The 25,053-nt window shown below is 42.5% G+C and overlaps 1 protein-coding gene across 3 annotated transcripts in view; it reads right to left on the reverse strand.

Annotated features, from left to right (window-relative positions):
* Xpnpep1 (X-prolyl aminopeptidase 1) overlaps positions 1-25,053 on the reverse strand; it is a 50,355-nt gene that overhangs the window by 19,545 nt on the left and 5,757 nt on the right. For 2 of the 3 annotated variants that reach the window (XM_047553347.1, XM_047553348.1), the window contains exons 2-7: positions 23,553-23,641; positions 18,132-18,256; positions 4,834-4,897; positions 3,567-3,671; positions 1,929-2,021; positions 1,458-1,601 (exon numbers count right to left, since the gene is read on the reverse strand). In XM_047553347.1, the coding sequence (XP_047409303.1) occupies positions 1,458-1,601; positions 1,929-2,021; positions 3,567-3,671; positions 4,834-4,897; positions 18,132-18,256; positions 23,553-23,641 (620 nt within the window). The remainder of the gene's footprint in view (positions 1-1,457; positions 1,602-1,928; positions 2,022-3,566; positions 3,672-4,833; positions 4,898-18,131; positions 18,257-23,552; positions 23,642-25,053) is intronic. The other variant, XM_047553349.1, reaches the window with a different exon arrangement.

Below are 25,053 nucleotides of genomic sequence, written 5' to 3' on the forward strand. Positions count from 1 at the left end.
ATGACAAATGGCTATGAAGCATCTAGACTTGCCAGGTGGAGCTGTCTACCAGCGATTATGCTGGTCACTGGCTGCAGTTACAGCCCTGGACTACACCCAAACCCTGTCCTGATGGGATTTCTAATCTAGAAGAGAGGACAATTAAAATCAGCAATTAATTACACTTCTGTCTATAGACTGATGCAACAGAGGTCGCACAGAAAGCTATGTGAACACACCACCAAGCAGAGAAAACTGACCTGGTCTCACAGGACAGGAATATCACTTTACATTCCTGGGGCCTCAAGAATTGTTTTCAGTGCTAAGACCTAGGAATTCCCTGTGGCCTGTGACTACCACTTGCAAATAACACTCAGCCTGCCAGACACAATGAAGGCATTCCTGCTGCTCCCAGGATCAAAGTGCAGCCTGAGAGGGATTCTCGCCACAGTCACTCAACTACCCCACCACAGTGGCATTGGTAACTAAAGTTACAGTCGCCTGTAACCAGGATTAGCATCTCTCTTGTTCACCCAGCACCTTGCACACTGCCATGCATAGTAAACAAGCAAATGTTTATAAAATAAAAGCTTTACCAGCAGTATTTGCTCTTCTTTCTCCTACAGCAATATGTCAGAGCCTCTACTTCAGTAATAATAATAAGATAAAAAATTCAAACCATGCTGATGGAAAGTATTTAGCTGACCCTGGACCCACCCTCCCCAGTGATACCCTCCGGTGAGGTGTCACACAGGAAAGCAACCTGGGGGCTGCCCCACCACCAACAGTTGCTTTGAAGATCAGCTCGAGAATGCTATTTAAAATTTGGCAGAGAAACTAGGCTGTAATGCTTTCTTCCCAGACCCCTCTGGGCAATCTGCCTACATTCCAGACATCCCCTAAGCACCTCTCCGTTTCTACAGCGAGACTCCCTCCTCTGCAGCCCCACCTCCCAGTTCTCTCCCTCTACCCCTCCACTGCTTTCATAAAGCCACACTTTTGTCTCTCACAAATGGTTCACGGAACACACTGCTCACCTACCACTGTCTAACACTATCGCGTAGGCCAAGAAACACCCACACCCAGACAGAAGGTAAAGATGGAGGCGGGCCTGGAAGGTAAACCTACAGACTCTAACATAAGAAAAGGAAACAAATCCTAGAAACTTCTAAGCTCTGTTTCCAGTATCAGACAGTAGAGTACCAGTTAGCAGGTGAGAGACGAAAAATCGAGTCTTTTCAGCAGTACTCAAAAAAGTCACCCAGAACAGCTTTGCAAAAATACATCAAGCCAAAGTGAGTGGCAAGGTGATGGCAACAGTAGAGACCAACAAAGCCCCTGCTTTTGTCAAATGTCCTGCTAGTCCACAGTGGAAAGTCCTCTGGGCAGCTCAGATTTGACTGATTCAGAGGTGGGATGGCAGTGAGAGGAAAGGTGGGGGCAGTGGCTGGGCCTGGTGGGCACAGCATGGTTCTCACCTGTATAATCCAGGCCCAGTGTGAGGAGGGGCTTGCAGGGGCGCTCAGGACGGTCTGTCCAGATTTTATCGACAAGGTTCTCCTTCACGGGAATGAGGTAGTGGCCAGCACTTCGCAGGACCTTGGCCATCTTCTTCCAGTAATCTGAAAAGACGTCCATATGGCTGGCAATGAACTGGACACTATTTCACCTGAGGTAGGCAGCAGGGCCCTGCAAGCCTGGCCCACACTGAAGGGCCACCCTCCCAAAGCCCAGTGAGAGGTAAGCAGGGTGAGAAGCTATCAGAGGGCATCTTCACCACTGATGGCCTTCCCCTTCTCTGTCTCAGAACTCTTCTCTCACCGTGACCTCTATTATGACACCTAGTCATGCTGAGCTCCCAAATGCTCCACATCCCACAACAAATAAGGATCAAGAGGAATCTAGAAGTCACTTCCTTACCCTTGCTGGAGGGGACCGAGGTCACTCACCTGTAGGAATGATCAGTGGGTCCACACCCACCCTGGATCCTTCAGGAAGCACACTCACTAGCCAGTCTTCCTGAGTTGGCGTGTCCTTTAGACCTAGGGAAGGAGAACTGATGAGAAATAATTTCCAGACAATGCAACTCACCCAACCTATTAAGGACCTTCTTTATGACAGCACTTAGAAAATCTGAACTAGGATTAAGATCTTGGAAGGATACAGAAAGAAGGGGAAGAGCATGAGATGGCGTGTACAGAAAACATAAGGGCAAGACAGAAGGAAGAAAAAAGCATGGCTGATATTCAACTCCTCGCAAAGCACCATCCTGCGATCACTGCAATGCAGGTACATGAATGGTGATGTTGCAAAGATGACCTCATGAGCATTCAGTCACTTCCCCATCTCTAGTCACCTGTCCAGAACCTGGGCAGTGATCTGGTGAAGGCCAGCTGCTGGGATCCTCCCTCACATCACACAGCAGGGAGAGGGACAGCATGCCACCAATACCTTCCCCTCCTCTGCAAGGTCAGGTCACAGAGAGAAGGCCTCTGGCCCACAGCTGGCCTCTGAATGGAGAGTTGAGCACAGCCTTGGCCACAAAGAAATCTTTCCTAAGATTACAAAGGGACATACAGGAGCCTGCTGTCATGGCAGGCAGCATGGCCTGGGCGTCCCAATTCCTAAGAGAGACAGCCCTTTCTTCTTATTTCTACTAAATAGATTTCAAAAGAAACTAAATAAACTTCTAAGGGGAACTATACTTTTTACACTCCAATTTTTCTTTGATACAGTCCTATCTACTCTATCTACCCTTTTTTAAACCAGATTTTTGCTAAGCAATTAACATCCATGTGTATGTAAAGTAATGTACACGTTTTCTGTAACAGTCTTTATCCTTACTGTTTTCTCTACTGACTACTGACATAACCACATAGCCACAAAAGGAAGTTCAAAGGTTTATAAAGAAATGAGCTCATGAATCCCAATTCTGAAAAGCTGCCTGGAGGCTGGCATGGAGTTTTATTTTGCTATTTGATTCTTTCCTATTTTTTTACAAACCACTAAACAAGTCACTATATTAATGAAGTTTTTGTTAGGGTTCCTGGTGTAACTTTTGCAGGATGAAGTCGCATCATTTCCTATCAGATAAATCTTTGGCAAAACCCAGTGGGTGAATCACTCACTGGCCAACAAAACCCACCAGAATCTTCCTGTACAGGGGACACACCTGAGAAAAAATAGGTTTAGGACAGAGAACAAACCAGAGAGGGGCTTGAAAGGGAGAGTGACTCACCCGCCACCCCCAACCTGTCATATCCCTAATTTTAACAAACAGGCAGACAGTATTTGCTCCTTTGCCATTTTAACCCTAAAGTGCTAAGAGACACAATACCTACAGTTTATGGACCCCGAAGAGAAAAGCCCTCAGTTTCCCTCTATAAAATGACTGTCCTGAACCACAACCCTCCAAAATTGAATGTGCAATGGTACAGATTTGGAGGAATGTCAGTTTCTTGGTTTTCCTTAAATTCTCAAAAGGATCTATGATGTAATAAAAGATTAAGATCCAAGAGTCCCAAGGAGCTCCAAGGTCATGTCCCAGATCAAGTCAACTCAAGTGGGCCTGCCATGCCTCTACCCACCCATCTTCATGAGTGTCCAGTTGCTGTCCATCTGCTTGGCAGCCTGCAGAAAGTAGCGCCCATCGGTCCACATGGCTGCATGCTCCTCTGTGATGATGGCCGTGCCTATAGTAGAGAAGCAAAGAAAAAAGAAAGGTTTCTGACCACATCCAGAAGTTCCACAAAATGGCAGCAGGCAGGTGAGAGCTGTGAAAGGATAGTCCTAGTGGGGCAGGTGGGTCCTTGACTCAGGACAGAAAGCAGTAACACTAAGAACCAGCTGTGGGTCAAGCTCTGAAGGAAGCAGTCAGGGGTCCAGGCTGCTAAGGCACTGGCCTCTGAGCAGAAAGGATCCTACATGTGCCACAGAGGTTAAGGCCAAAAGAACTGAGAAGTATGGGCCTAAAGCCAAAATGGTCTTCCAACCAATGACAATTTCTGCTGGGTGGTTACCGCCATTCTGCTCCACCAGACACCCCAAAGGAGGCATTTCATCCTTCCCAGAGACAGGCCAATGGAACCCTGAGTGTTCCCAGTGACTCAGCAGTCATCAGTCAGGAGTCTGTGCCTCCCACCTCTAACCTGTCCTTAATTTCCACAGGCCTGAGGGTTTTCAGCAGAGTTATCAGCCAAATCCAATCCTGATGTGCCAAACAACACAAGTGCTTCTGCCAAAGGAAGCAGCATCCTACCCATAAGGGGAGAGGGGCTTGCACTGTGTATACCCAGCTCGCTTAAGGACTGGTAGCCTGAAGGGAAAACCACCTGAATACTCAAGAGCACAACAATTTTGGAAAAGTTAGTGCAGAATACCAATGAAGCTCAACCTTACCCTTTGTTATTTAAGTCAACAGTGAAAAAAGAGAAACCAAAAGTCAAACACTTGGAAAATTATGCAGGACCAGTAAGTCAGAACAGGGGTCGTAGGGTGCCATTAAAGTCCCACTTCTTGTTTGGGGTGCTAGTTACACAGACACATTCAGTTTAATTGATACTGCTTTCTATGTGTATGTCATGTTCAATAAGAAGTTTGAAAAAACTTTTTTTAATAAAAGTTTAAAAAAAAAAAAAACACTCTGAAACTAAGAGAACTCAGAGAACAAAAGGTCACCAAAAGGTGACTTTGTTGAGCTGGGAAAGGCTGGGAATTCACACCTTTCTGCAGAGGTTCAATGGGGAACTCTGGCTGCATTTTCTTTTTGGTTCCATATCATAGGCTGAAACTTGGTTCAGTTATTTTGGGGAGGTGAACAAAAACACAAGAGAGAGACAGAATTCAGCCACTCACCAGCAGAGCCATCAAATCCAGAGACGAAGGCCCGCCGACAGTCACATGGAGCAATATATTCACTCTGGAAAACAGATGACAACACATCAGTACAAGTCTTGCTCACAGGGAATCCTTGGCACCTCCCTGGAGAAGCCAATGGTCCAGTTAGAAAGGCAAGCTCAACTTTTTTTTTTTTTTAATTGACAAAAATTGCTCTTTCCTCAATAAGATCTCACAAAAAACAAACCAATAGTCTTCTCCCCTCCCTTGTCACTGACATTTAGGCATCTGTTATTTTTCCAAAAAGTAGAACTGAATTTCTGTTTTAAGCACCAATAATTCTCTAACTCTAGTCTCTTTAGAAATTAGCTTGTTTCTGAACTTCCTGTTTGCATCCCCTCCAAGGAAATGTCACCAGTCTCTCCCACGCAGGCCCTGTCCCTTCCTGTTAGGGAATGAGCGGAAACGCTTCCTCCAACCCAGGAGGCTTCAGCAAAAGAAAACACCATGTCCAAAACCAGGTCCTCCCCACTGAGAACCCCCTTGCCTCTGAGTGGAGGGGCTAGCGGGTGAAGAAAGTAAAAGGTCCTCCCGCTGGGGGTTAGGAGGCATATGTGTAACTTACAGTAATAGCCAGGGAGGCACAGAAAGCTTAAGTAACTTGCCCCAGGTCAACAGCAGATGTAGGATTTGAACCCAGGCCATCAGTTCCAGGGCCTCCACTCTGAAGCCCTGTGCCTGACACCTACATGGCACCTTTCTCATGCCCTTATGGCAACTCTTCAGTATAAGACAGATAGCAAGTAAGAAAAACAAGGTTCAAAGAGACAATCTTTAAGTAACCTGCCCACTGACTGGGAGATGGTGGACCAGGATCTGAGGTCATTTCTTCAACATCCAGAGCTGCTTCTTCTGTGAGCAGGTTTCTCCCAAGCCAAAGGACTCAGTACAGTTAAGAACCCTTAGGGTGAGGTATGGGGCTGCTGTCCAGAGCCCAAGGCATTTGGGGGACAGACAACATGATATGGGGGGGGAAATACATGCCCACATTCCACTCCCACAGTGTAGGTGAGAACTGGCCCTTTCACCAAGGCAGCCACATTATACCCTGAGACCAGTCCAGGACCCCTCCAGGGAGATGCCGCAAGGACCAGCAGATAGAACTTTGATGCAGGAGGAAGGTGCTCCAGGTCACACCCACCCTCCACCCAAGCCCGGCTACATGGTCTGCAACAAAGCTTGGCATAGCCTCAGCTCCTCTTCTCCAGAACTGATCATTCCAACTGCTATATGCAACTGCAGGCACGTGTTTTATCCCTTAAACATAAGACCATTGATAGAGCCCTAAGGAGACAAAGGGTCTCAGCATCACTTATGAACTGGAGAATCCTCATAGGGTTTAGGGGGTTGTGAGAGAGGCACTGGGGGGTGATAGGGGTGATCTACCATTAAGTTACATCCCCACCCCTTTTTATTTTGAGCCTAAGTTGCTAAGGCTGGCCTCAAACTTGGGATCCTCAAGCCTCAGACCTCCCAAGCCACTGGGATCACAGGCATGTACCACTGTACCCAGTTAGAATCTTTGTTTATTAACCCAGTGATCACTAGGTACAAAAGTTTTGTTTTTTTTTTTTTTTTAAATAATAAAAGTACTAAGGGGAGGGACAGTAAGTTAATGTCTCAAAACTTGCCTGAAACCTATAAGTGCTACATGGATGCCACAGATGAGATCACTAATCTCTTCTTCCTGAACAGTGGGAAAGTCTCTTAGGGACTGGGCAACAAAGCTAACAAAAATAGCTTGTGCTAAAAATCACCATGCACATGGGAGTACACATCGGGAACTCCTCTCACCTGACAACATGACTCCACAGACTCGGGCCCTTCTCCCAGTGTCACAGAGTGAGAAGGCTCTGTGGCTGCTAGAGAAGGCAGTGCTCATCTCATCTGGTGGGACACTTTTGCTCAGGGACACAGTTCTTCAGGAAGCCCACCCCCTTGGCTGGACAAATCTGTCCCCTGTGGGGACAGGTAACTCACAGGGTTATCCAGACTTCCCATCAGAAAGGCAGGCTGTCTCTGAAGGAAGGCAGAATTAACAGCATATGCACATGTTCAGTTGGGGATCTAGACGAGGTCTGAGGCAAGAACCAGACATGACCTAAGTGGTCAACGTGCCAGAAAGACATGGCTGAGCCAGACTGGCCACAGCCTCACCTCCACACCAACAGATGACACAGAGGCCAGGCAAGCATGGGGCCTGAGTCTCCACTCTTCCCCAGCCACAAAGCTGGCAGGGCCTGGGACATTCTTCTCAGAGCATTGCAAAGGGCCTAAGGCATGCTAGGAAAAAGGCACAAAGAAATACAGCTGGTGACATTTCTCCAAAATTTCCCACTTCTGTCATTAATAACAGGACTCAGTCCAAACCTCCATCATCTCTACCTGAACCACCGCCCTTATAATCCAGCTTTCTTTCACATACTCAAAGGGAGTCTTTCAAAAATACACACACACATACATTTATATTAGATCATATAAAAAACCCTCCAATGGCTTCCTAACACATTTAAGATACAATCCAAATTCTGGCCTGGTCCCCAAGGCACCACTGGACCTGTCCCTGCTTTCTCCTGGGACTCACTCCCATTCACAATGCTCCCACCATACCAGCCTCCTTTCTGCTCTCTCCACATCCTGAACTCCTTGCTGCCTCAGGACCTTTGCACATGTTCTTTCCTGTTTCTATAAAGGTCTCTCTCTTTGATCATGATCACTTTATATTTCAGATCTAATGTCACCTCCACAGAGACACCTGCCTGAACTACACAGCTAATGTAGTCACCTGACTACTTTGAACTCTCGTTTTCTAAATTTTTCTCCTCTTAGTTAACAATTAACATTTTTAATATATTGTTCCTCCCATTATGTAAGCTCCATCACAACACAGTGGTTGTCTCTGTGGCTATACACAACACAGGTGACATGCTGTAGGTCCTCAACCAATATCTACAGAATAAAAGCAGCAGAGGAGAGCTGAACCTTTTTCCTCTGCCCAGTTAAAACCTTAACCATCTCTGTGAAGATGGAAAAAGGAACATGAGCCAAGGAGTAAAGGTCACCCCTAGGAGCTGGAAAAGGCAGAGAAGTGGGTCCTCCCCTGGAGCCTCAGAAGCAATGCAGCCCTAGTGACCCACTATAGACTTCAGACCCCCTAGAATTGTGAAGGAAGAAATTTGTGCTGTTTTGAGCACTACATTTGTGGTACTTAAGTTATAGCAGTGGCAGGAAACTAATAACAGGAAGAAGATCCGAAGGGATTATAACTGGAATTTCAAACTCCAATACCTCAGGCACGTAAGCCGAACGAGTTAAGCAGGACAAAGGGCGTCTTTTCCAAAGAGAGCAGCTCTTACTCAGCTCTCATCCCTGTCTTGTTGGGACTCAGGCCACATGTCATCAACCTTTGATATTTCAGGAGAAGCTAGAAATATATGTGTTCATGAGAAATCACCCAAGTTTTAAATGCTGGCATCGAATTCAAATAATATAAATAAAACACAACTAAATAAAGTACATTTATAAACTACCCAAGAGAGAGAGAGAGAGAGACAGAGAGAGAGAGAGAGAGAGAGAGAGAAAGAAAGAAAGAAAGAAAGAAAGAAAGAAAGAAAGAAAGAAAGAAAGAAAGAAAGAAAGAAAGAAAATGCCTTAGTCTTCTCTCAAAATCTGGTTCAAACACATGGTCTTCCACAAAGCTTTCTGACCCACTCCAGCTTTCAGAGGTCTCCCACATCTCTGAATTTTACAGGACCATCCACGTGGTATTTATCCACACCATGCTTTGAAACTCATAATACGTCCTAAGATATTCGGCTAAACACTTGTTAGTTGCCAATAACTATATTCATTTCCTATCATTCTAACCCCACAGCAGCTCTGGAAGGAACCATCCTCCCTACTTACACATGAAAAGAAAAAAAAAAAAAAAAAAATGAAGTGCAGAGGAAAAAATTACTCACTCCCCAAGGAAACCCCACTATAAATGGCAGGGCCAGGATCTAAATTCAGGTCCGACTTGTAAACGCCCCCATCCACGGGCTGGGGGTGTAGCTCAGTGGTACAGCACTTGCCTAGCAGGCATCAGGACCTGGGTTTGGACCCAGTACAGTCAAAAAAAAAGTCCCCATCCATGCCATGCTGTCAAGCCACCTCCTCTAATCTCAAACAGAGGTTGTGTACATCTAGTCTGCACAATTAGCTTATGAACTCTCAGGGAACGGGAATACAAAGTATGTTTCACATTTGCCTCTACCATCATCAGCCATGCAACTGACATCTCCTACAACCAGGAATCAGACCCACATTCAAGCCTGTCTTCAGGTTCATGAGCTAAGCATATCTTGGGCTCAACCTGCCCATCTGTAAAATGGGGAAGATGAGAATGGCCACAGTGGAGGGGTAAGATGTGAGGTAAGCAGTGAGCACACACTCAGCACTGATGGACTACAGCACATATTACTCTGCACCAGGCAATAAGATAGATTCGGTAAGAAACCTAATGAAATACCTTCTTAGAGCAGAGAATCTGGCCAGCAAAATAAGACAGGTATTCCATGAAACATCAGCACTAACGCACAGCCACATAAACTATGCTGAATAGGCAATACAAAATTTGCTATAGTTTCAAGGACACATAGATCTGCCTTAAATCCATCAGGCCACACTCAGAGGTTTGACCATGATTCCACCATGGACAGGTGAGGAGCAAGAGGACAATGCAGAGAGAAGGAAGGTATGAGAAGGACAGAAGCAAGAGGCAAGAGGGTCTGGGGGAGGTAGCAAGCCTACTGGGCTGGCAACAGGGAAGGAAGTTCAAGGAAGTGGCAGAGATTTCTGGCAAGGCAATCTGAAGACATGGTCAAAGACCTCAAATCTCACCCTAAGCTTGAACTTTATCCTGTAAGTTCTAGAGAGACACTTGAAGACCAGAGCTGGGATTTAAGGAGAGTGGTCACTATGGCCACATGCATATGCAACAGGACAAGGAAGAGTGATGGCTGAGTGCCAAGACAAGCATGACTGAGGTTACCAGAGCATATTCTGGGATAACACCTTTCCCTATCTGACCCTCCACTCCCATAAGCTTAGCATGTGCCTCAAACATAGGAGGTTCTCAATGAAAACGAAACGGAATGAATAGATGGATGACTGTCCACAGGAAGTACTAGAGTATAAATCGTGAATGAAGACATGGATTCCTTGTGCCCAAATATTAAGGAAACTCCCAGCCTTTGGCAATTTCTTATTCTCTCCTAAATGGAACCAAGTCAAAGTATGTGGGGAAAATGAATAGTTATCCAAAGATTCATACTCCTACCTTAGTGTAGAAGAGTCACTAAAAAGTGGCTGCCCAACTAGGACTTCATTTCCTAGGCCCCTCTGCATCTTGGTGGGGTCATGTGACCAGTTCTTACCAATAGAATGTAGATGGGAAGTGATGTCTGGGTCAGGGCACTTCAATATGAGTGTTCCCTCTCCATACTCCTCTTTCCTTCTACCAGCTACAGTAGGAGTGACAAAGGATGGAAAGAGCCTGGGTCCCAACCAGGAATATCCACTCTTGTACTTGAAGACATAAGCCTTCACAGCATCAAGCCACTGACACTTTAAGGTGGGTTACGACTGCTGGCATTAGCCTAGTTCACACAGTGGACAAACTCACTACCCCTCCTAAGAGAAAGCCTCTTAAAGAAGAACAAAACAAAAATAAACCTGGAAGCTGGAGGAATAGAGAAGGGTTCAAAGAGTTTAGGAAAATATGATTCTTATCTTCCAGAAGAAGGAACCATAAACATAGTCAAACATATTGACAGAGTCACCCCAAAAATGTGACCCTTGTATAAGCCAAGCCCAAGAATTTAATATGGAGCCTTTCAGATGGGAAGGATGAGGAACTGGGATTTCTAAAAGGAAGTGCGTGCACAGCTCTGGCCCCAACCAATATTCTCCTGGTTTGGAGTCAATGGTGCCCACAAACCCCAATGATTCACTTAGGACACTACATGAAAGCCTCCAGATTACCAGAGAGAAAGGACAAGTCACACTCTAAAAGTCCCCTTGGGCCTAAATTCATTATACCACAACCTTTGTTCTGAGTTTTAAAAAAATAAATCCTTAGAGGAGTAGAGGACAGAGAGAAGCAGACCACTGGAGTGCCAAGTCCTTGCGTAATTGTGCAATTGGGGTACGTTTATCTGCAGTAGGGAACAGTGTGTGGGTGTATTTGTGTTTTGGAAAGTACACAAAGGATAGAATTCAAGATTCCCCTTCACTTCTCCAACACCCTCCCTTCCCCACCCAAAAAAGAAATTCCATTAACCTTTAATCAAGTCTGAAATGAAACAATGAGGAGCAACAGTCACAGAGAACAGAGCCTCTCTATTACTGAAGAGGCTGCTGTGCAGGTCACATACAAAGCCAACTCTTCCTTCTTGTTCTAACAATCTTGGCGAGGACCCAGAGACCCACTTAATAGAGTCACCCCAACGATGCCCCTGCTCTCCACAGGAATTGAAACAAAGAGCCTATTTCTTTCCGTTGATGGTACCACAAAAACCCTGGGTCCCAAAATTCCCGATCCCCTCTGCCTCCTGCATATAAAGTCCACACTTAATCTAGGTTCTAGAACTTCTCTTCCCAGTTCCTCTCCTCTTCTCTGCTCCTAATGCTGTACCCAAATCCAAGCCTTCTTTTCCCAGATTCTGGGATCCTGCAATGCCTCTGAACAGGTTTCCCAATTCCCAGTGCATGCCTTCTCCAATCCATATTACACATGGCTCCTGCTGATCATGTCACTCTCATTTCAAAGACCCTTAAGAGGTCCCTACTCACATAAACCCAAACTCCTGTCTGGGGACCAAGGCCACCCATGGCTAGACAGGTTCCTCTGTGGCTTCTTCACGCTGTTATTATGCCCATTCCCCTATCTCAAAGACTGTTCATGGTATGTCTTCTATGCCTCTCTCTCTCCATGCATCCAAATTCTATCTCTTCACATTCCAACTTAAACAGTACTTCCTCCATGAAGCCTTCGACCCTGGCCAGCTTAAAATATTCCCTCTCACCTATGAATGCCTTCTATACTTTATGTAAACCTATGCTGTCCATTACAGCAGCCACCAGTCACATGCAGCTGTTGGGCACTTGAAATGTAGTTAATATGACTGAAAAACAGAATATTTCATTTTAATTAATTGAAATAAAACTGACAGTCAAGATTCAGTTATTGGAAAATTTTTAAATATGTTTAGAACAACTTGGGTGTGTGGGTCTACTTTTTCAACTATAAATTTAATGAAATCTATAGATCAAAAATTTCTTGTTGAAAATTACATACTTGAACTGAAATGACTTTAAATGTAAAATACCATATTTGAAGACTTAGTATGAAAAAAAGAAATATAAAATATCCTATTCTAATTTTTATATTGATATGTCAAAATGATAATATTTTGGACATATTAGGGTAAATAATATATTATTAAATTTCACTGTTTCTTTTACTTTAATTTTGCTATAAGAAGATTAAAAATTACACACATGCCTCACATATTTCTACTGGACAGGGCTGACTGAGTTCTTTCCTACAACATTTGCCAGGTTCCAACTGTGTTATAGCATTTTTAACTATGACTTACCTACTCCTTAATCTTCTTAAGGGAAATCTCATTCACTTCTATAACAGAAATAATAATAATAATAGCTAATATAATAAGACTTATTAGGAGACAGATAAGCTTTAAGTTTTTGCATCTATTAATCCTTAGTTAATTTAGTCCTATGAGGTAGATACTATCATTATCCCCCCACTTTTTGCAGGTAGAGAAACTGAGACCCAGAGAGTTCAACCCAACTGTTAAAAATGTGAAGTAACTTACTCAACGTCAAGCAACTAGGAAGTGGCAACTCTGGCATCTGAACCCAGATAGACTGCTACCTGCCTCTGCATGTGCCCAACACCTGGCCCTGACAAGACAGAAGAGATGCACACATTCACCTCTATATGCAGGACAGATACCTAAGCTAGGGCCTCAGAAAAGCCAGTTAGAGATTAGAAAAGGAAAATAGGGTGGTGAAAACAGGAGGACAGCCAGAGTACAGAATGTTAAGTTTGTGAAGTCTGGAGAGTGCAATAAGTGACAATTAATACCAAGCAAGTTTGACTTTTTATTTTCAGAATGCTGCTGAAAAGACATATTTGTCTGGGATTAGAGCCTCATTCTCCTCATCTAAGGAAAAGTCGTCTAATTCTATATTCCAGGGTCATTAATAAGAGATAAAGAGCTGAGAGGAGCCTGGAACAGCCCCTGTGGTTTGGCCAGTCTAACTGCCATTCCCAAAAGTAACTGTTTTGGATGTATCAGACCACACCCTAATGTCAGAGACAGAAAATATTTTAAATCCCCATAAAACAAATAATCCAATTAAAAACGAATAAAGAACTAAAGAGATACTTCCCACAAGTTGAAAAATGTTCAACATCTAATCATCAGGGAAATGCAAGTCAAAACTATAATGAGATATCACCTCACTCCAGTTAAAGTAGCTAGTATCAAAAAGACAAAAAAAAAAAAAAATTCTGAAGAGAATAAAGAGAAAGGGGAACTCTCACACCTGTTGGTGGAAATTTAAATTAGTACAGATGGTATGGAGATCCCTCAAAAAAAAAAAAAAAAAAACTAAAAATAGAACCTCCATATGATGCATCAATTTCACTACTGGTTATATATCCAAAGGAGAAGAAATCATTATACACACAGGCCTGTAATTTCAGCAACTGGGAGGCTGAAGCAGGAGAATCGCAAGTTCTAGATCAGACTCAGCAACTTAGGAAGATCTTGTCACAAATTAAAAATTTTTTTTAAAAAAAGGGTCTGGGAAAGCAGCTCACAGCACCCCAGGTTCAATCCCCAATACCAACAATAACAAAAAAAAAGATACTTGGACTGCCATGTTTATTGCAGCACTATTTACAACAGTTTTAATATGGAATCAACCCAGATGCCTACCACTAGATAAACGGATAAAGAAAATGTTATCTATACATAATGGACTATTATTTAGACATAAAGAAGAATGAAATTCTGTCCTTTGTAGCAGCACAGATTGAATTGGAGGTCACAAATGTTATGTGAAATAAGACAGACACAGAGCAATACATGTGTTCACTCATTTGTGGGACTATTAAGTCAATCCCACAGAAGAGCAGAATGGAATAGTGGTCACTAGACACTGGGGGTGGGGGATGGAAAGAACTTCAATAAGGGGCACCAAAACACAGTTACAGAGGAGGAATTCATTCTGGTTTTTCTATAGAATAGTAGGGTAACTATTGGTTAAGACAATCTATGATGTATTCCAAAGTAACTAGAAGAACATGAAATTCCCAACACATAATGTTTGAAGAAATGAAAGTGCTTATTACACTTATTTTATACACTGTATACATGTATCAAATTACCATAATGTAACCCATAAAGATATATAAATAGTCTGTCTCAGTTAAAAAAAAAAAAAAAAAAAAAAAAACTCTCAATCAGGCTATCCAAAAACCAGTTTCATAATGACAAAAAAAAAAAGCTGCTAGGGAACAGTACTCAGGACTAAGAATATCAAGATAAACTTGGCTTAGCTTGGTTACAAAAATGTTCCTGACTAGTAAACACACAGATTACACAGATTGTATCCTAACCCCAGGCAAAATGAAACTGAAACACAAAGACAACAAAACCTCCAAATACTCCCTCAATCAGAAGCCTTCAGCTTTTCATTTAGTGCCCTAACAGGTCAATCAATCTTCCCACACAGAGGCCTCCCCTATTTTATTAGTCACAAATAACTGAAAGCTACCCAGAGTCTTTAGCCCAGGCTCTATGACAGACTATGAGACTCCTTTCAGAGGAGATCTCAATTTCAGACAACAGTGCCAGGGACGAACAGAACATCCCAAACCAGCTGCCACATAACATGCTCCACAGCAGCCCCCACAATTCTGCCCAGTTCTGAGGCAGGTTGGCTGCAGTCAAATTAGCTTGGCAAACAGCCCAATGCTTGAAAGGCAGAAAATGCAGAACACCACTGGCATACCCCAGAGAATCCACGGGCCTCTGATTCCAGATGCAAAGACCAAGGCCTAGGACTGACCGGAAACAGCAAATGGCTCACCAGAGGGGCCCAAGAAAAGAAGAAAGAAATTCCTTGAAGACAAAACCAAGGTCTGCCCTTCTTAAATGGAGACCTGCCCAGCTCAGCCTATTTGTTCATCCAGTCCTTGGTGAAGATAAAAATGTGCTGAATCTTGACTATCTCTTCTAGTGAACACAGAAGGGATTACCAAACACAACCCTAAAATTCCCCAAGCTAGCCTCACCTCCCCACTGCCTACTAAAGCTAGTAACATTAACATACCAGCTCTATGGCTTCCTCGTAGGCCACCAAACCCCTTTCCAGTTTGATCATCTATTTTTCCAATACATGACCAGGCTCAAGAGCCAATAGGCTGTGCCCTTGATACACCTCAGGCTTGCTCACCACCCCACGTCATCCACCTCCACATCAGCAGTGGCCTCTCCTCTCCACACAGATCTCTCCTTCCTCTCACTTCAAGGAGCAAGTTCTAATCCATCATGGTATGAAAAGTGCTTCTGCAGATCGACAAAAGTATTTCATGAGACACTAGAATCTCCCACTTCACCCCTGAGAAGACTATGGGAATTCCATAATCATTTAGATCTGAGAAATGCTGAATATTTTATCCTTGTCTTAGAGTTATACAATGCATGTCAACATATTGAAGGTCCTGAGAAATCCTGCAGTTAAGAAACTGTCAAATAAGCCAAACGTAATGGTTCATTCCTGTAATCCCAGCTACTCAAAAGGATGAGGTGGAAGGATTACAGGTTCTAGATTAGCCTGGGCAACTTAATGAGATTCTGTCTCAAAATAAAATAAAATAAAGCACTGGGATGTGGATCAGTGCTACGCAGAGCACTGGCCTACCAGGTGCAAAGTACCAGGTTAATTTTTTTTTTTTTTTTTTTAAACCTTGAGTTATCACCTCACCCCTGTCAGTCACTGTCATATGCAGATGAACCTTGAGGATACTGTGCTAAGTGAAATAAACCAGTCACAAAAAGACAAATATTGTATGATTCCAGTTATATAAGTATCTAAAGTAGACAAACTTTTAGAAACAAAGTAGAATGGTGGGACAGGAAGGAGAGGGAAAACAGTTGTCATTTAAAGGGTCTAGAGTTTTGGTTTGGCAAGATGAAAAAATTCTATAGTTCTACTGCACAACAATGTGTGCATACATTAACACTACAGTCTATACTTTTTTTAATGGTTACCATGGTAAAGTTCATGTTATGTATTTACCACAATAAAAAGAACTCTTCGGTTCATTGCACTATTGCAGAATACCTTTCAAGACACACAGGAATGCTGTCAAACACGGTTTGGGGAACACTGCTAAATATCAAGGTATCCTAACCTTTAGGCTGTTGTTTTAAATCATTCAGTAGCTTTGTTTATTCAGTTCAGACTTTCACTTGCTCCTGAGGCCAGGAAATCCCAAGTCTCCAGGCAGGGGTCTAATCTTGAGGCTGCCCCAAGTAAACACAAGTCTGACCCTGTCACAGCCATGTGAGCTAGGACTTTGAGGAAGGCAGAAAGGAGGTCAGCCAGACTGGACATCTTTTGAGATCTTTGCTCAGCTGACCATAATACCCTTATCTGCCTTAGCTACCCGCTCCAATCACAGTAGACCCCCAACTCCTACGTTTGTTCCATGTGGTGTGTGTGTGTCTCTCACATATACACAAACATAGACACATGCAGAGTAATCAGAATCTGGAGTTAATGCCCATCAAGTGCTCACTGGGGACTCTAGATTTGGGATGAAGGTTCTAGCTCAGACTGGTATCTTGAAAGTAAGAGAGAAAGAGATACAAACCAGAGTTGTCTGGTTTATACCACCTATCCTGCTGGCCAGAGAAACAGATGTGCACCAAGAGCCAAATCCTCCACCCAGTTCTTGCCCAGTGTCAACTAGGTTCCTATCCTCAGGATCCAGACACCTACGTGAGGCCCTGCCAGGCACACTCGAAGGGGCCTCACACACAGCCTCAAGTGGTACCAATTCAGTGCTTCCGCCCCCTAAGCCCTCACAAGGCATTCCATTGCTCAAAGTGCCTCAAGGCAGTTTCTGTTATCTGCACAAGAATCCTAAAACACCAGGCTTATTTCTCATTATTACTTTTTACTTCTCTGGGCTCTGGCTGGAGAAACTTAGAACACTGTTTCTGGCAAGCACTTGAAGCTTCCTTTTTCTCTGCCTTTGCTCCTACTAATCCTTCTACCTAGAATTCTTTCACTCCACCTCCACCCCAACTCTATTTATCCAAACTCCACCCACCCATCATTCAAGGTCTAGTTCAAATGCCTCTCTTGCCTTGTGAATCTCTTCATCATCCTCTCTTCCCACCCTCAAACTTCCATGGCCCACTGTCCAAATTTTCTCAAGAATATTTACCACATTCTACCTTGTAATACAGATATGTGTGTGCACATTGTAACTCTATTACTAAACTGAATCTAGAAACCAGGAATAATTAATTCTCATCTTTGCATCAGGTATAATACCTAAGGTAGTCCTTGCACATAAGCAAAGGATGACTCTAAGGAAGAAGAGCACCTTGTATATTTTTCTGCCTCTCACTAAACCATAACCACAGTGAGGGAAGAAAGTCAATCTTAAATTCATCTTCATAACCCTACATTATGGGGCTGGGGAGATAGCTCAGTTGGTAGAGTGCTTGCCTTGCATGCACAAGGCCCTGGGTTCGATCCCCAGCACCAAAAAAAAAAAAAAAAAAAAAAAATAACCCTACATTATTATGATCATGGTACAGCTCCATAATAACTTTCTACCCGCCCTTCAGGGAAGACAATTTTGATAGGGACAGGATGTGACAGAAGAGGTGGGGTGGACTATGTCAGTAACAGAAAGGTCCAAGACGTCCACCCCCTAATTTGTCTGTTCACTTATTCTTTCACAATTTATTGAAAGTTGGTTAAATTCACTGAAAACAAAGAAAACAGGGTGAATTCCATGAGCATTCAGAAGACCCTATTGGACACATGTCCCTTGGTTGTGGGTTAACAAATGAAATTCTACAAATACCTTATGGTTGGGGCAAAGTCTGAAAAGGAAAGGCTAGTGAGTTCTGTTCCAGCCCATTGCCACTCCATACCTGGTGGGCATCCCCTGATGGGATGATATAGGCCTGGATTGGTTCTGTCACATACTCCAAGTTCCTCATGGCTTGTCTCAGCTGCCGAAGCAGCTCTGAAGTCACCTTTGGAGCCATTCTGCGATCTGCAATGATAGGAGAATTAGTTCCAAAGTCAGCCTTCTCCCTGCAATTCAGTGACTGGTTCAAAGCAAATCATGGTGTCTGCCATGTTCCTACCACCCCCGCAGCATCTTCAGCTGATCCCACCACCAGAACAAGCCCAAAGCTGCCAGAAATGCTAGTGGTACAGATCCTAAACACTTTCAAATGGTAATTATGTGGCAAGAAAGTTTTAGCCAAATTGGTTACCTTTTTTACTTTTATTCTAAGGAGATAAGCAACTATACAAAAATATGTGTTGATCTTTGTTTACAGGAGTAAAAAATAAGTGGAAAAACACAATTGGTTAAACTTATAATACAACAGTTCACTAAGCAACCATTAAAAATTACACAAACCTAGAAAAATACTATATAGATCTATATTTGACTAGGAAAGATGCCTAGACAACACTGGTAAGTGATTAAAAACATGTTTCAAAGAACACCTATAGATTATTCTTACTTACTTAAAATTACAAATGTATATATGCAGAGGGGAGTTTCTAGGAGAATCACCCAAGTGCTAAGAGTGGTTACTCTGGGTTAAGTAAATTTATTAAATGATTATCATCTTTTCTTCTGGTGTTTTTCTGTTTCTTAAATTTGACTGCTTTAAAAGAAGTATGCTTTATAAACTTTTTTTTCTTTTTCTTTTTCTTTTTTTGGTCAACTAGCAAACTATAGATTCAGAATAGAAAGCCCAGTCCACCAGGAGTCAAGTCTCAAGTGCAGGCTGGGGATGTAGAGTGGCAAAGCACTTACCTAGCACACCTGAGGCCCCAGGTTTAAAAAAGTCTTAAGTCTCTGCTCTAGGGAACACCTGCTACCACCCAGCTGCGCAACCTCAGGGAGAAAGGACCAGGGCCTCGGTGCTGTGTTCTCCTCTCTACAGCATAGTGGGATGGATCAGACCCAAGGTTTCCAACTGAGCCCCAAGAAGTCCCACAGAAGCCTATCAAGAAGTCCCCGAGAAGCCTATCAGCCCAACAAAACCAGAGCTGGAGTCACCAGCTCTATAAAACACAAAATAGGAATAGAAAAATAACAGTCATTAAAAAGAAGTAAGGATATTAAATATGGTCCCACTAGAAATTCTGAAGCTTTACAAACATGTGAGTAGTGAAATCAAAAAGCACTGCCTCCTGGTGAGTACTCCACACAGAAACTCCATTTCTACGTGATGAAGGCGTAAGATGACACAAATGACTGAGTTGTTCTTTAAAAAGACCCTCTCTCAACAAACATAAGTAACAGTTAACAGTTCTTAAACATCATAGTTGTCATCTCAGGACTATGCAACAAAATAACCTTGCAAGAAGCCCACACAGACCAGGGGTCATGCATATTTTACTACATCCCATAGACTACTAGCAAAAACCTCAAAGTAAAACAATGAGTTTTACCAATTCTTTTTTTAATAGACTTTATATTCACAGGTTCACAGCAAAACTGAGCAGAGTTCCCATGTAACCTATGCCCTAACCTGCACACAGCCTCTGCCACTGCCAGCATCCCCCCGCAGACTGGCACATTTTGTAACAATCAGTAAACCTACAAAGACACATCATCATCACCCAAAATTTACAGCTTACTCTTCAGTTCACTCTTGGTGTTGTACATTCTGTGGGTTTTGACAAATACATAATGATACATCCACCATTATGGTACCATACAGAGTATTTCCACTGTAAATATTCTGCGTTCAACCTATTCATCCCTCCCTCTCTGCCAGCCCTTGGTGATAACTGATCTTTCTTACTGTCTCCACAGCTTTGTGTTTTCTAGAATGTCATACAGTCAGAATCATACAATAGGTAGCTGACTGTGACCTCATAAGATTGCCAACATTTGAAAATTTGACTCTGTTCCCTTTAAGGGGCTTCAAAATAAATTTATTGTATCTTCAAACTATATTTCTGAGCAAGTTAACATTTTTAGAAAAGGGTCAAGCAAAACTGCTTCCTTCAAAACAGTGGTTCAACCTTGACTGCACCTGGGGGACTTCTGATTTAATTGGTCTAGAGTGCATTTGGAATTTTAAAAAGTAAGTGCCTGATAAAGAGTCCAAGATCATTAATTTCCTTACGAAGTATGACTTCTAATTCAGGCACATTCTGACTTCAGGATTTTTTTTTTTTTTTTGGTATCAGAGATTGCACCCAGAGGCACTTAACCACTGAGCAATATCCCCAGCCCTTTTTTACATTTTATTTAGAGACAGGGTCTCACTGAGTTGCTTAGTGCCTTGCTAAGTTGCTGAAACTAGCTTTGAACTACCAATCTTCCTGTCTCAGCCTCCCAAGGCTCTGGGATTACAGGTGTGCACCACCATGCCCAGCTAACTTCAGAATTCTGATGGCCCTAACTCTAGGTAGTTATAGTGGTGTCATATGTGTAAACATTACCAGTGACTAACCTCAACAATAAAGTGAGTATAACCAGTGGTAAGTATAAAATCCTCAATCACAGGTTAAAAGTCATCAAAGGCAAAGTGGACATGGTCAAACATCCTCTGCTCCCTGCCTCATCACTACACATTCTGACCTTCGTCACCATCTCCTGCCTCATCACCACACTCCTCCTCTAGATTGGCATACTAGGTCTTCTCAGAATCCTCAGCAGCTCATATCATTCCTCCACAGTACATATTTACTTCCCTCCAAAGTGTTACTTGTCTCCATCACCACTCTCAACACTTCCCCTCTTTCTTCTTATCATTTAAGCCCAACACACTTGGTCAGTGTCCTTGGTCAAAGGCAACCACTTCTTTGTCACCTATGTCAGTCTCAATGACAGAACTCCCTATAATACAATTCACAGTGAGGATGTGGTTAGGGGCACTGATGGCAACAGTAAATGTACAGAGGTCAGCAACAGGCAATGGCTGAGGTCAGGGGCTATGGGAGCAGAGACAGCTACCAGTCAAGTGAGTACAATAAGCAACTACGTTGGGGCAGTTATAGCCACAAAAAACAGGGCCTTGAAAGGGACTGAATGGGGAGCAGCTAGAGCTAAGGAAAGGACAAGACTGTCACAATTATAAACCTCAGTCATTGAGGTGGCAGCAGTCAAAAGGCAGTGAAGATGGAAAAGGTAGGGCTGGGTTGTAGCTCAGTGGTAGAGCGCTTGCCTAGCATGAGTGAGGCACTGGGTTCAATCCTCAGCACCGCATAAAAATAAATAAAATAAAGGAACTGTGTCCATCTACAACTAAAAATGTTTTTAAAAAAAGATGAAGGAGGTAAAAGTCATAGGGTAATTTTTATGAAGATTAAATTAGTTACTCTATGTGAAAGTCTTAAGGATACCTGGCACATAATAAATGTTATGTTAGTACTTGCAATTATTAGAGCTAAATACACAACTAACTATAAATGCAATGTGATAATGGTGTATCAGGTATGTATACTGCTTCTCCCTGAAGCAGAAGCCATGTCATTTCTATATCCATGTATCTAATCCAGCACCTAACATACTTAGGCTCACTCCAAGAGGACTAAAAGAGTGTCACAACTTTGTGTCCATGATCTTTTCAAAACCAACATAGCAAATGGTAATAAATCTTCAGTGAAAGAAGAAAGCTGGGAACTTAGAATATGTTGTATTATAACATCTGCTCATTCCATAGTCTCTTATTTTTCAGAAATGTTAGAAGCAGCCAAGAGCTAAGTAAAGTGTGCAGGGAAGTAGAAAGCCAAGAGCAACAGCCTTAGTCCATGATTTAACATTAGTCCATACAGTGCCAGGTATTTTTAAATTGTAACTTAAAGAGAATGATTCATGGAAAGGTCTCTTGTGCATGTGGCTCCGCTTTTAGAAATAAGCTCCCAAATCCTCAGCTTCTATCACATACACAACTCTTCACTGCTTTCACATGACAGCACTCCATATTTACCTCCCTGGGTGCGAGGAGAATCAAACACGATAATGTGGGTGAAAGTCGTGCACAGCATCTAATACAACAATGCATTCATTGCTGAGGCTCAAGAACTATTTGAACCTGGACTGAAGCACCACCTAGGATTCCCACCCCTCTTGTTGTAAGAATAAAACGGGCTGGTTCCTCCCATTTCAGCAGCTTAGTACTTGCACAGAAGCTCTTCCAGCATCAACAGCTTTTGAGGTGGCAGTCGGTTTCCCTGTGGCATGGCTGAAGGAGGGACATTAGTGGTAAATTCTCACAATAATCCTCCAAGGGAGGATCCACTGCTCCCATTTTACACATAAAGGAACAGGAGTTAAAAGGAGTTAGGTAGTTGCCCAAGTTAGCTGGATCATCACAAACCAGGACCCAAAATATATCCAATTCTCAAGTCCATGTTCCATTACCACCACATTACCTAGGAGACTTAAAAGAGGCTGAAAGCATTCTAAGACCAGCAGAATCAAAACACATGAACTCTGTCTCCAGCTGGCATCTACAGCCTCAGACAACTTAATTTGAAACTTTATTTCCTCATATGCAATAAAAAGAGAAGTCCTCTTCCAACTCTGATGAGTCTATCCTTTTTCTCTTTCTTTTCTTCCTCTTTTTCCTACTTCTCCTTCCCACTTCCTTTCCTATTTCATAATATTGTCCAAAATGTACTGGATATATCGATTTTTTTTTAAAAGACCTAAAACTGCACACAATAATAGCACTGCTATTCCAAGGGAAAGCAGAGAGTCAACCGTGTTTAAGCACTTCAAGGGATGAATTCTTCAGTCACCTAGAACGACTGAGTTTCTCCACAGAAAAGCACTGGCTTATTTGGGATAGGAATATAATAATGCATCCCTTTCAGAATTCAGGTTTCTGTCAATCCCTCAGACAACTAACAAGCCCTGGGAAGAAAGGATGGTCCCAGAAATTCTTCCAAGATTTTCCTAACAGTATACTTAATTTATAAAGCACAATAATATATTTTTCTCATTTCAGAATTTGATGAAATGTTGAAAGCTAATTTCTTAGGTAAATCAATAAGGCACTATATTAAACATAAAGGACAAGATTAGAAAAACTAAAATAACATATTTTTAATAATAGCCTATCTCTACCACCACCACCCATTCCCACAAGAATGGGAAATGCAAAACTACTACAATTCTCAGATTTACTAACCAAAGAAACTGATAAATGAACAAAAACAGTAACTAACCACTCAAGAAGCCAAAGGACAAAATGATTTTTAATTTCTAGATCCTCAACTCCAGCCATGATCAATTACTAATTCCTTACAGAGAGACCTAAAATTCTTTTGAGATGTGCTGTCTAATTTATAGACAAAGTGATTATTACCTGTTTTCCCACCTGCGTCTCCTGAGTGTGTCACCTCGTTAGGTTCAATTATTCTTAGATTTCTCAGCTGAAAATCCTGGTGATTCGCCCTTAAATACAGAAAGAACAGGATGTTGCAGACTTTGACCACAGTAAACGTGGCAAAGCTCAGTCAAAGACATCAAGTTGACTTAGCAGTTTTCTTCCATGAGTCAGAAGAACTCTCACCCCAGTACCAGTGATGGAAAGACAAAAGTTTTAGATAAACTTGCAGGTATAAAATATCACTATGAATTTCACTCAGTTGTAGTTTCCACTGCATGAATTCTCTTCACTATGTCTTATATCCTATATAGCCAGACTAAGATTTTATTTTCAAAGACTGTATTTTTCACTTATACAAGTTCTATTTGGTCCTATTTCACATTTGCCTATTTTTTTTCTTTATGGTACCCTATTTTTTTACTCTGGTTTCTATTTATCCTCTTAGCAATCTTATCATTTTAGATCCTTATGTTACAGTTCCTTTCAGATTTTCCATTTGGGATATTAATCCTCCTGCTTGCTGCATCTGCTGCCTCTAGCTATTGGTGACTCATTACTGGGTGCTTTGTAATCTTTTATTAAGAGCTCATCTTCAGAAGAGACTACCTATGAGAATGAGATGTGTCCTGGTTCTTACAAGCATTACTTCCACTGTTGTCTGCTTCTAGTATAACTTTTACATTAATATCTTAGCTAGAAGATACGCACGTGAGTCTCCTATCCCTATATAGGACACTATGATGCCCCAGACCCAGGCATAAAGATCTGCCATTGCATTTGATAAATTTCCCAGGCTCAGATCAGCAGTGTACCATTCTTTCTTTAAGTTCCCTCTAATTTTCTGGAACCTGAGGATTTCTCTTTCAAATCTACTCAGGCAAATAACTATTGAGAATCTTTCAAAACCTAGGCCCTATTCTAGACACAACTGTGAACAAAAGAGACAATATATCTGACTTCAAGAAATGTACATGGGATGGAGCAGGGGAGTGGGAGATAGTACAGGGGACAGGAGACAACAGATATATGTTCTATGGAAAAAAAAAGTAACGCTGGGTAAGGGAAAGAGGGTGTTTGAGAGATAAGGGGACAAGGGTTTCACATGAGGTAGCCAAGAAAGGAGTCTCTGATAACAGCTGACATTTTAGCAGAGACAAAAAAAAAAGTGAGGAGGTAAGCCATGTTAATATCCATGGAAGAACATTCCAGAAAAGGAGAACAGCAAATAACAAAGGCCATGAGGCAGAAATATGGCTAGTATGCCTAAGGAAAAGCAGGAGGCCAGCACATTTTGGGAGAGGGAAATGGAATATACGTGATGGCAAGTGGTTAGGAGATAAGATCAGAGAGGCACAGGAACCTCTTGTAGGGATTTCAGATTTTACTCAGCTCTGAACTTACAGGTAATTAGGTAATAATTTGACCACATTTTTAGGTGTTGCTAGAGACAGGTCCACAATAACTCAGTCCACCACAT

Source organism: Sciurus carolinensis, chromosome 5 (assembly GCF_902686445.1).
Source record: "Sciurus carolinensis chromosome 5, mSciCar1.2, whole genome shotgun sequence".
In the NCBI taxonomy this organism is placed as follows: Eukaryota; Metazoa; Chordata; class Mammalia; order Rodentia; family Sciuridae; genus Sciurus; species Sciurus carolinensis.